Genomic DNA, 12,426 nt, shown 5'->3' on the forward strand with positions numbered 1-12,426 from the left:
AGCCATGGTCAGCTGGATTTCATTGCTGATGCACAGAGAATATTATTTAGTATTCTAGAAGATATTAAAGATCGGTTCAGAATCAGTATCTCGAAACATTTCAGGAACCAAGTGAAATTGAATTGTGTGTTTGTAAACTATGAACAAATGGTGTAAGAAATAAATGTAAACCTGGGTGAAATCAGAGGTTCCTCTTAACTGAGAATGAGAATATTATGTATTTTATGTGTTATATTTTCTGACAAGCTCGGCAGCTCTCCAACTACGTTAAACACTATGTCAAAACTCTTGGCGTGATATTTGACTCCACCTTTAACCTTTTTAAACCTGGGAGCAAATAAGCTTGATTTCTTTTAAAAACATGGGAAGAAGGCAATGAGCAAAGAAAGAAGAAATTACCTGAAAAATTAACAAGAAATTAGTAAAAAGAGAAAAATAAAAAAACAAGAAAACTAGTAAAAAAAAGAGAGAAAAGAGATAAAAGGAAGATAGATAGTCAAACACAAATAAACAAACAAACAAGGAAAGAGTGCTTAAAAATTAGAATAATTCAGTAACATAATTTTAAAATGTAATAATAACATAGGGACATTTTTTTTTTTTTTACCAAGTTGCTCATTGCTATTTTTCCCATGTTTTTGAAAAAAATTGCTCAACTGTGCTCAGAGTTCAAAGGTTTAAATACGTGACAAGCACATTAATGCAGTAGTAAAAGCCAGCTTTTTCCAAATCTGCAACATTTCCAAAATTAAGCCATTTCTCTCCCTCAAAGACCTGGAGACAGTCACCCACGACCTCATCTCCTCCCGTTGAGACTATTGTAACTCTCTGTACAGCGGTATTAGTCAGTCCTCTCTGTCCCACCTATAACTGATTCAGAACGCTGCTGTTAGGCTCCTCACAGGTGCAGGAGAGACCATACCACACACTGGCTGCCAACTCATACAGACAAAAATTAGAAATGCAGGTACTCAGAACTGGTGAGTACCGACCCATTTCAGGCACTGATTTGGCTGAACACTGGTTAACAAGTTGACACTTTTATTTCTTGTCCGTGCTTGATTGTTGAATCAGTGAGATGAGCTTTTGTTTGTGTGTTATAGGAAGAACAGCCGATGCTTATGCTGGTGCTTATGGCAACCCACATAAAGGAAGACAGAAGAAAGTGTAACGCATTTGAAGCTCTTGAAAACATGAGCAGGATACCGGACGTTGATCTCTTACCCATGGCACGTATAAACTCCTCATACAGCTCAAATGTCAGCAGAGGATTAGGCAGGTCTCTCAGCCACTGCTTGAAAACACTGGCGATGACGTGGATGTTGTAGTCGTCCAGATTCATGTTGTCGACATCTGTGTGGTCACAAGGAGAGCGCAGACAAACCAAACCAACACTTAGTAATCACATTTATTGATATCCATATCCTACTCAGAGTTAAAAGCCAGCTAGCATCTCTCACCTGTGTCGAGTCCCTGCTTCAGTTCCTTGATTTTATTGGTGGAGCCAGACTTTCTGTATATTCCTTCAGTGTAGAGGCCGTGCATCTCAATGTAGTTGATAAGCTTCTCTACTACCAGCGGCACCGTCCTCTCGTCGTTAGTCAGGCGAGAAACCTCCACTCCGAACTGCCTGGAGGAAAGCTCTGGATCAAACTGTTCACACACACAAGACATGTTGAGTTTATACATGCACACACCAACAAAAAGTAATATGTTAAAACGCTTCCAAGAAAAATCTCAGTCTTGTTTTTTAAGAGCGAGGACTGCCTGTGTATCAGGTGGCAGAAACAACACAAGCTACTGTATGTAAACCAACAGTGCAACAATTAGTGTCATGAGACATTGTTGTGTGGGTGAACAATATGGCCCGCTCACCTTCTTGCTGCACTTGGTGGTTGTCTTCTGGCAGCACTTTCTGTGGCAGGCGTACCGGCACACTGGATAAACACAAGCAGACAAACCAAAGGGGTCATTTCCACTCTCCACAGAGAGACAGTGCCTCCTCATTATTCAGCAGAAAAGTTGTGACAAAAGAAAAAAAAAATGTTATCGCTTCAGAGACCAAAGCAGCATTAGCTGGCGGGAGGAAAACATCCTGAGGGAATAAAGGACAAACTGTGTGTGCAGGGAAATCTGTGGAGGGACGGAGCCGCAGACCCCATGAGTCCTGTTGAAAACAATCTGATTATGGCTGAGGAGGGAGAGAGGGTGGGGCTCGCTGTCTGAGGCCACACTGAACGCAGCTTGGCCACAGACATGATTCAAGTGTGTGTGTTTGTGTGAGTGAAAGTTCATGTGAATGTCTGTGTGACAGAGAGGGATGTTTGTGGTCACAATGATTTGGCATGAAAAGTTATTTCTTCTTAAAACTATAAATAAATAAATTTAATATTCTGGTGTTGTTTAAATCAGAACAATCAGTTGGCTGTATGAGTGTGTGTGTGTGTGTGTGTGTGTGTGCGCGCGCTGAAGCAGAATTATTTGGCCTTTTCACCACCAAGATCCCGTCCAAGTCTAAAAGTAGTTTCCACAGTAAATCAGAGACCTGTTTTATTCGTGTTCATGTCAAGTAAAGAAATTGTACTAAAATCTTTTATTTCTAAAGGTCCAGTGTTAGGGATGTGTTTAGGATGTCGGCGCCTCTATTGGCAGAAATGGACTATAATACTCAAAATTACCATAAAACTTCTATTAGTAGCCCAGGTTATTATTTGCCTACAGGCCTTTTATTCCTGTCACACAAAACTGTTGCTCAGCAAAGATGGAAAATATGATCAAATTGTTTATTTTAACCAGTATGAAGATTACTTGTATAAAAATTAGGCTTCAAATAGGTATGACACTCATCAACAATTGGATTATATTCATCCAAATAACTTTTATAATGATGAACTGCTTGCTACCAGACCAGGCCTCTAATTGAGATACCTGCCTTTATTTGTCAAAATGTGTCGCCACGCCGGGCTAGTAAAAGGGACTGGGCTTTTAATTGAAGTTTTGCAGTATGTTTTCATCAGTGTATAATCACCTGAAACTAAGAATCTTGCTTCTGTTACATTAGAAATGAGTCATTCATATTGACATATGGAAAGTGTCCTCTTTTACTGAGTCCACAGTGTTGTTTCTACAGTAGCCCAGAACGGACAAACCTAGACTCACAAGTCAGTCTTTAGACGCTTTGCTTAACTAAAGACTGATGTCTTTCTCCCTGATTTTGTGTTTAGATGGGCGGATACAATTTCAGAGTTTAAAAAAACTCCCTACGTTGCAGAACCAATAGTAAATCTGCAGGGCGGTCCTTCGTGGCTCGCTGAACTCTTGTGCTCGTAAACATAGTCCGACTGCGTTAAAAGTTTTAAACCAAGTCGCTGTAAGTCCTTCATTTCCACAATCTTGTGGACTGAGCACACGTTTGATCAAATGGAGGTAAATCTCTCGGCATCCATTTTCAAGCTCGGACCAGAAAAGGGGAGCACACATTTCCGGGAGGGCGTGTCCTTTTAAAAAATGCAAGAGGCATTGCTTTGTTGCCGGCCGTTTTCTCCGGTGTGTTAAGCACACTTTAGAAAGGAGTGTCCCCAGACTATCAGAAGGCGGAGATCTCTGATTGTCTGGTGGCGAGACTAGGACAAACCAAACACAAACCCTTTTTAAACAGGAATTGCGCAAATTTGCAGGAAAGCCCAATCAGTCTTTTTCAGCATTGGCAGTATAAAAACAAAATCGGGGAGTGCAGCAAAATGCCGCCTACCTACTTTTGTTTATACAGAATGCACCTTTTTCGGGGCAATGGGGGGCGTGAGCAAATAACAAAACGTGTAGCTCAGCGTGTGACGTAAACAGTGACGTGGGAGGGAAGCTGCGGCTGGTCAGTACTTTGGCGTTTCTCTTGTAAATCGGCCTGTTCTTGACTGTTCCTGTCATCTGACGGTTAATGGCCTCTTCGTTTGCGAGGGCAAGGAGGGCGTGCAATTCCTTGCCTCCCCAGTTGCTCATCTTTACAGTGTCTGTCAGGTTTGCGTTTCCCTCTTGCTACTAGCTGCTCGCTAATTCCTGCTATCAGCTGTTTCCTGTTTATCCATCGCCAGTGGCTCGCACGTGCGGCATCATCAACAGCTCCTCCTGTTGTGGAAGGCAGTCTGTTTAAACTAAAAGGGTTCTGCCACTATGACTACCCTCCGAGGTGGAAAATTGGGCACCTCGGATCAACTCGCCATTCTGCCTCTGTGTGTCTAAACGCTCGCAGCTTGTCGGCAAATCGGCCCAACATTCGTGGAAAATGAAAAGGGGCTACAGTCTCTAGACAGGGACATTTGCATTTTCGCATTGGCCACTGTAGTTCTCCTACACGCTTGGAAAACAGGAGAAGTTTCAGTTGGTTGCCATCTGCAACCTCACTGCTGGATGCCACTAAATCCTACACACTGGACCTTTAAAACTCCTGCTGTATCAACCCACATTATCAATCAGTGTTTTGCCTCTGTATGTGAGATGCTGGTGCCTCTGCAAACCAAACACATAAATGTTGCAACATTTCAACATCACTAATAGTTTAAGGCTGCAACTTACAATAATTTTCATTAGCAACTAATCTGTTAATTATTTTGTCAATTAACTGATTGATCATTTTGTCAATATACTGTCGAAAATAGTGAGAAATGCCCATCCTAAGTTCTCAAATCCCAGTTTACAATTTCATGAAACAGAGAAAGGCAACATATTTTAAATTAGGAAACTGGAACCAGCAAATACTGGGATTTCTGTCCTTGATAAATGGCTGCAACAATTACTTAAACACAATTGCTGTTTTTGTTCATTTAATTATTGATAATTTATTTTATTCTCCTTTTAAAAATATTTTTTTGGTAATTTTGCCCATTAAAAATGAGACAGCGTCAGGAAAAGCAGGGGAGAAAACAGGGGGTGACTTGTGGCAAAAGGCCGGACTCGAACCCAGGCCGCTGCATTATGGACTCAGCCTCAGTGGTGCACAGGGACGCCCAATTAATCTATCATTTTCGAAAATATACCTCTCCCAAGCCATCCATGGCTTGCAGAACAGCCCTTTCAAGACAGCTTTCCTCAGATCTACTCTGTGACATTCAGGGATTCTCGAGCTCTGCTGAACCCCTGCTGTGATACTTAACGTGCACACTCACATTTGCACACGCAGGCACGGTCCATCATCCAGATGAGTGACGAGCAGTATTCACAGTATGTGGGGATGCTGTACTGGGTGGATTTGAAGATGTGGCCATTATGCTCCTCCACCTGCAGAGAGCAGCAGAGCACAGGTTCATTCAGAGTTCACATGCATATTCCCCCTCAAACTTATGTGTGTGCTTTTATCTTCCTTCCTTCCTTTATTTATTTTTTTACAGCCTTTTCTATTCTGGTCGCTGGTGTATTTATATCTTGTTATTCCAAAGAGCAGATGGGGATGTAGAGGAGCGACTGTTAGAGGTAAAGTGTTTCCTCTCTGCTGTTAGTGTTAAACTAGTCCAAACCCATTGAGTGCACAGTTACTCACGCACAGTTTCACATGGTGTGTGTTTGGGATACAGGTCATAGGAAACTGCAGATTAAATAGTCAACTGAACCCATTAAGAAGAGCAATGTATTCAGACAGAGTGTTTGTGAATTTGATAGTACGATTGCTTTATTGACAGTACAGTAGTACCATTGCCAATAGTGGTAGAATGGTATCATTTGTCAAATATGGGACAGACAGAATGACTGACTGACAGTTTCTGTGATTATGTACAGTATACCATACCATGACTTAGTCATACCAAAAAGTAGAAAAAAACCCCAACATTGGGCCACAGGGGGGAGCCACAGCGATTGGTCGCATTTTAGACATTTTTAAGCATTTTTCTGTTGTTATAGCGCCACCCAGTTGCCAATTAGAGTTAAATTTCTCCAGTCACCTTGAGGCGTCCTGTTCTACATATCTACCAAGTTTAGTAAAAATCGATATGGCGGTTAGGCCTACATAAGAAATTAGCTCTGTAGCGCCCCCATTTTGTTTGATAGGGTCAATAATGGAGGGGTCCCCTCAGATTATGTGTGGTCATATGCCTACAAAGTTGCGTGGTGATGGGTGAAACCCTTGAGATGTTATACACCTTTATGTGATGAGCCACGCCCTCCGCAATATTCATTGCCTTATAGAAGCTCAGTTTTAGTAAGTTTTCCAACTTTTGCCGAGAGGGAACTTTAGATATTGGTCCCTAGATTATGTTCACTGAGTTTCATGCAGATCGGTCAAACTTCCTAGGAAGAGATCGATTTGAAGTGTGTCAAAAAATTCAAAATGGCGGAAAATCTATATAACCGGAAGTTATGGGTTCTTGAGGCAAATGTGTTCCTCATGAGGAGAGGCATCTCTGTGCAAAGTTTCATGTCTCTACGACATACGGGGCATGAGATATGCCCATTCAAAGTTTGCAATTTCAATCGGTTGCTATAGCGCCCCCCTTTGGCCAATTGATGTAATATTGCTTCATTCGCATCCTCCCATGACCCTCTACCACTGTGCCAAATTTCACATGGATTGACCAAGTCAGTGAGGAGAAAAACATGGAACACACACACACAGACAGAGTTTTCGTCATTATATAGTAAGATTCATGATGAGAAAGACGACTTACAATGTCAGCGTCCTTTTTCCTCCGCTTTTTGCGTTCAGGTTTAGGTACCTGCTGTAGTGATAAAAAGACAAAACAGAGCAACAGGTATGTTTTAGTATTTATTAAGTTATGTCTCTGGATACGTTAGCATTATTATCAAATATCAAGATGACGATACATAAAATCACTTAACTCTAGGAAACTAACGGACAAATAAACCTTTACACAACATGACGTTTAAAGGTTGTAAAGATACTTCCTTTCCTTACACATTGAAAAACATTACACATTCAACTCTCTTATCAGATCCTTAACAATTAAGGTATTTTTTTTAACCTTGCCCCCATAACAGAATAAATTCAAAGAACTAAAACTGTTTGAAACAGTTCAGACATCATCCAATAGGCGTGAATTAGCATATTTCCCTGAGCAGTCCGCAGTTTCGTGTCTTTACCTTGCTGAGCGTGCTGTCCTGAGATTTGTACACCTGCATGAACTCATCCAAGAAAACCTTAAAGGTGTTGACCCACACTGTGACAGGAGACTCTCTCCAGTCCCTCTGCTCCTGCCGCATGGTCTTTTCCAAGATGTGTTCAAACAGAGCGTAGAGGTCTTTGTAGCGGATGCTCTTACCGTCGTCCATCTAGGAGGGAAGACGAAGGGGTCACGGGAAGAGCAAAGTATCCGCCTACCTTGGAATCCCGGTATGAAAGACCTAGTCCTTTATCTAGTACTTTGATTTGATGACAATTTTGCACTCCTAATGGCTTTGTTTGAGGAAGAATATCATGACTATGAGAATATATTTCAGTTTTAAATGATTGTTTAAACAGTGTTGACAGCACTTACTGCGAGCGCTGTAGAGTAAGAGTTGAAGATGTTCAGACGGAATTCCTTCAAAGCCTTTTTAAACACGACGTCCACCATGGTGTCCTTCTTACTGTCCTCTGTGTCCAAGTCGTTGATCTAAAATAGACACCACAATCATCTTGAAAACTGATGAAAACTCAACAGGGGTTTGGAGTCACTCTCCTTCCTAACACATCTGCATCTACAGTATAAGAGAGAGCATGTCTGTACCTTCTTCATGAGGAAGTCGTTCATGCTCCTGTAATCGTTGGTGCAGGTGAGAATCTGCAGCGCGTCGTTTTGCCACTGAGCCGGCTCCAGAGCCACGCTGCTGATCTTAACGCTGCGCCGTCGCTTCACCTTGGGAGACGGCTCCTTGTTCTCCTTCAGGTCTCTGAACCCTCGATCCAGCGTCAGGTCGGGACTGCAGGGGGGCGACATGTTCTCCTGACCTGCTGTGTGTGAGAGGATCAGTCAGTGACACCTCAGAGGGAATGATACCACTTTAAAACAAAGGATTTGTGCAGTCAAATGAACTTCAGGTGCGCTCAAAGATTTAAATAAAGACAGTACTTTGGTGCTCAACATGAAAGTCCTGGAAATATATGTATTTGCTTTTGGATAACGCACCCTCTCCCAGCAGTGGCCCAGTGTCTCCATAGTCGCCATCCAGGGAGTCGGCCCCACAGATCAGCTTCTCTCTCTTCTTGTCCCCGTACTTTGTCTTGCCCCAGAAACGCATCTTACGAACCCTACAGCAATGCGAAGTTAATAAACAATCTTTCACTTATAAGTGACAAAAACATTTGGTAAAACTAGCAACGCTAAGTTGACGAACAAACCTTCCATCTTGTGAGTTCTTGCGCATCGAGTCCACTTTGACCAAATCTCCTGACGACATGGCTTTGTGTATCTTCTTTTGCTCCTCAGAGCTTGCAGGCTGAAACAACATCAGGTTGGACAACATGTTAAAGACACGCCAAAACCCTAGAAAAGTCTATTTATCGTGAGTGTCCATGTGGCCCATGAGCATATGATCTGAGGACAGCTTCAAGCCAGTAGAGGGCAGCATCACATCACTGCAGCTGCACCAGCCACACTGTACATCTACTAGAAACTCTCCCATGTAGCTTAACAATAGGATGACAGATAATACTTGTGAAACATATGGCACAACAACATATGACAAGAGGAATAAATCAGGAAAATAACAGTTAAAAGAGTGTTTTAAGGTGGTGAAGAAAGACAAGAGTGAATGATGATCTTTGTCAAGTATTCCCAAGGTTTGACTCATGACCAGCGCTACATGCTAAGAGAGGAAATGTGATCAAGTGAACATGCAAACACTGTTAATTAACCAGGAAGAATAAACCAAGGAGAAGAGTCAGTGTTAACAGCTGTGAGAGAAAGATAAGTCAAATCATGTTACAGAAGCAGCTACGTTAAAGGTTTAGTGTTTGAAGGGAAAACACATTTCAAAAACTGCCCTGCATCAATTATGATGCATGAAGTCACATTAATATTCAGTGTTGACAATGGGCCTCAATCACCAAACATTTATAAGAGGGGATTTCATCTTAGAACTCAGGCAGTTTTCACTACATCCAGCTGATCACACTATTCATCGACCCAAAGTAGGGTTTTATGGTGATGTCACTGTCTTGATTATGTGCTTTACTTTGTGCTTTTGTGTGTTTGTTTGTGGCTATGTGCTTATGTGCTCTTCTATGGACATGTTATTTTAATGTCTTTTTCTTACATATACACATATACGCTCAACCGGCCAGGGACTGCAGATGAAAATTAGCCTGTATGGTTAAATGTGGCACATTTACATGACTTAAGTGATCATGTTCATTAATGTGCACTGTCCTTTTCTATTTGCAGAGAGTGACCAGAGCAAGCCTTCAGGGGTCAGTGTCTCTCCTGTGTCTTACAGTATGTTTTTGGCCTCAGATTTGAGATGTGACCTTTCTTTTTTCTGTCGCCAGTTGTGTGCTCATCTCCAGATAAGATTTCTTGTTCATTTATATTCACTACTGACTCTACTGAGCTCATTTGGCGTTCTCTTTCTGCAGAAATTCCTCAACTTTATAACTACTGAAGTTTTTTTTTTTTTTTTACGTCTACAGTCCAGTGCTCCACCCTCTCATCTCTGGGCTTTCATTTGGGCATTCTTGACTTCACTCTCTCAACTTTTCTTTTCAATTTCTGTGTGTGCACACTGCCCTGCAGTCTCATGCCCTTTAATGTAAATTTGTGGGGCGCTAAAAAGGACAACAGGATTCATTATTATAAGAACACGTGCCAACAACCTTTCTCAAGAATAACTGTAAGCAAAAACTCTTATGTTACTTATGTGTGTACATTAAGCAAAAAATTGAAAATGTGCTCTCCGTTCACAAAACATGTTTTTATTGTCTGTACCGAGGGTGCGTACAGAGTTTGGCAAGCAAGCATTTATGTATGCAGCTCCTTATGTGTGGAATCTTCTGCAGGAGGACTTAAAGTTGCATTCTTTGATTCCTCTCGGCTGCGTCATGCAACTGCCGCAGGATTTTTGTGCACAATCTTCTATATGTCATTGTCATGGTGTAGCTTAGCTGATCTTTTAATAATTTGTAGTTGCATTTTTATGTTTTTATGGTTAATATCTAGTATACATCGATATACTTTTTGGCTTTTCCTTGTAGAAATCTTATTTTGTGTTTTATATTGCTTGTTTTAGAGCTTTACATTTTTATTCTGTATTTTAGTTCTGTGTTGTCTGTCTGTAACTTATGTTGCTGCCTGTCTCTCTTAAAGAGATTTTAAATCTCAAGAGGTTTTTCTGGTTAAGTAAAGGTTAAATAAATAAATAATCAAAAAACTTTGGGAAATATTAGTGACTGAGGCCCAGTGATTTCTGGAGGGGTTGTCAAACCAATAAAATATTGGATTTATGGTTGTTTAACAGCCTTGATTTTGTGTCTTCAAAAATTGACATGAATATTTGCATCATACATAAAATCACTGTATATTTTCCCCTCTATTGGAAGCTAAGCGTTTGTTTTAGTACACAGATATTTCAAAATGTCTTTGAAATACCAGCCTTGAAACACCTTTGAAATGTCTTCCACTCTCACAGAAAGTTAGTGTACATTTTTAGAAAGTTTGTTGAAGCCCAGTTTGAGTCAGTGATGTAGATCGTCTCTGCTGAGGGGGTTAGAAATGTCAAAGAGAAGCCACGCTGTAAGAACGTGTAGAGAGGGCCACTGTTGGCTGGGATGGCGCCTGTTACCATGTCTGAGTCACTGAAACAAGACTCTCTCAGGCCCGCCTCCGTGGAGCTCTGTTTGGAGAGGGGCAGACTGTAATGACGGGGGCTGGTGGGGCTGACGGGGCTGTCGCCATCATATTCATCCTCGTCTGAATCGCCCCCAACTGAGGTGATGGGGGCGCGGGTGAGGAAATCGGAGCGGGTCCGTGCCATTCTGGCTTTCTTTTTTTGGCCCGCTCTGCTGACCTGGAGTTTCATCAGAAGTGATAACAGCATGTTTAAAAGGAGCCTTTAATAAGAAGAGCCTCAGTGCATTGAGTTCCTCATGTAGGTCAGAGTCGTTTTTAGTGTAAAACTGGGAGCTGCCGACATCCATTAATTCAGACACAACACAAAATGCACTCCTGCAAACTTGCAAACACATGCTACATGTCCATCTTCTGAAAGAAAAAGGAGAGTTTACTTACATCCCGCGTTTTTGTTCCTTTAGAGGGTTTAGACACTGGAGAGGGTCCTTCTCTGAGAACGGCTGCAGGTGTTTCTTTAGCAACAGCGTCACCGTCAAACCTGGAGGACAAAAAGAGGAAGATATAAGTACCAAAAAGTATTCCATATAGCGGCAACCAAGAATGCAGGGTTTAACATTTAGAATCTTTTTTTTTTTTTTTTTTACTTTCCCTGTCAGGCAAGTGCGTCAGAAATCTGCTTGCCCAAAGTCAATTTTTACTTGCCCCTATATAAATTGTTTCATCTATTCTCGATTATCAAATAACAACTAAGATTATACTTAATTGTCATGAAAAATGTCCCCATTTTTTCCGCCTTGCTCTGAAACTTGTGGCAAATAAGTACATAGTCAGAAATCCCCTCGTATCCTCCAACACCACCCAACTAAACTCCTGATTCCATGATAATTTAAAAGCTCACTTGTGCTTCAGCTCATTAACTTTGTCTTGAACTGCTGACATTTGACATTTTCTCCTGAGTGCCCTATGGGTACTGCGCATGTGCAATTCTAGACGGAGTTGAGAAGAAGGCAAGATGGTCCATTCCTTCGCTACTTCCACCATCAGCTACAGAAAACAAAGGAATACTTCGCACATCTATTTCCAATCAGGTGCGTAGGAGCGGGACGAGAAGAACAAAACTTGTAGAAAAGACTCACGTGCACTTTCTAACTTGCAAAAATAACGATTTTAATGCTGCAACATTTCAGTGAGTAGACCTTCATCAAGCATGGCTTCTCTTTGTTACAAAACTGTTTGCCTGATGGAGGTCTAGTCACCGAAACGTTGCAGCATTAAAATCATTGTTCTTGTAAGTTAGACAGTGTGCAAGAGTCTTTTCTACAAGTTTTGACCATCAGCTACAGAAAAAAAAACAATGTGTTAAATTATTTTTACCACCTGCCTGGTCGGGCAATGAGTCACTAGATATGCTAGCCCGATGTGACATTCAGTCCTTATTGTTGAGCCCTGGAATGTCAATGAAGATGTCATTAAAGACACACCTAAAGCCACTATGTGAATATATGTTGTGTATCTGGTTATGGCATCTTTAAAATCAATGAGGTATAATTTTTTGTTTGTGGAAATGTTAGCCGATCCTGATGAAAAATGGTGCAGTCTGTGCGTTACTATTTATTTCATATTTAATTTCCATAACAGGGACATTGCACAGCTATTA

The 12,426-nt window shown here is 41.4% G+C and overlaps 1 protein-coding gene across 14 annotated transcripts in view; it reads right to left on the reverse strand.

Annotated features, from left to right (window-relative positions):
• Positions 1 to 12,426, reverse strand: part of myo9aa (myosin IXAa) — a 164,030-nt gene that overhangs the window by 4,710 nt on the left and 146,894 nt on the right. For 8 of the 14 annotated variants that reach the window (XM_033627395.2, XM_078174078.1, XM_078174056.1 and 5 more), the window contains 12 exons: positions 11,208 to 11,307; positions 10,762 to 10,986; positions 8,324 to 8,421; positions 8,112 to 8,233; positions 7,713 to 7,936; positions 7,482 to 7,598; positions 7,087 to 7,275; positions 6,654 to 6,704; positions 5,160 to 5,271; positions 1,876 to 1,937; positions 1,461 to 1,653; positions 1,225 to 1,353 (listed from right to left, as the gene is read on the reverse strand). In XM_033627395.2, the coding sequence (XP_033483286.2) occupies positions 1,225 to 1,353; positions 1,461 to 1,653; positions 1,876 to 1,937; positions 5,160 to 5,271; positions 6,654 to 6,704; positions 7,087 to 7,275; positions 7,482 to 7,598; positions 7,713 to 7,936; positions 8,112 to 8,233; positions 8,324 to 8,421; positions 10,762 to 10,986; positions 11,208 to 11,307 (1,622 nt within the window). The remainder of the gene's footprint in view (positions 1 to 1,224; positions 1,354 to 1,460; positions 1,654 to 1,875; positions 1,938 to 5,159; positions 5,272 to 6,653; positions 6,705 to 7,086; positions 7,276 to 7,481; positions 7,599 to 7,712; positions 7,937 to 8,111; positions 8,234 to 8,323; positions 8,422 to 10,761; positions 10,987 to 11,207; positions 11,308 to 12,426) is intronic. The other 6 variants (XM_078174079.1, XM_078174067.1, XM_078174058.1 and 3 more) reach the window with 3 other exon arrangements.

Source organism: Epinephelus lanceolatus, chromosome 2 (assembly GCF_041903045.1).
Source record: "Epinephelus lanceolatus isolate andai-2023 chromosome 2, ASM4190304v1, whole genome shotgun sequence".
NCBI lineage: Eukaryota > Metazoa > Chordata > Actinopteri > Perciformes > Serranidae > Epinephelus > Epinephelus lanceolatus.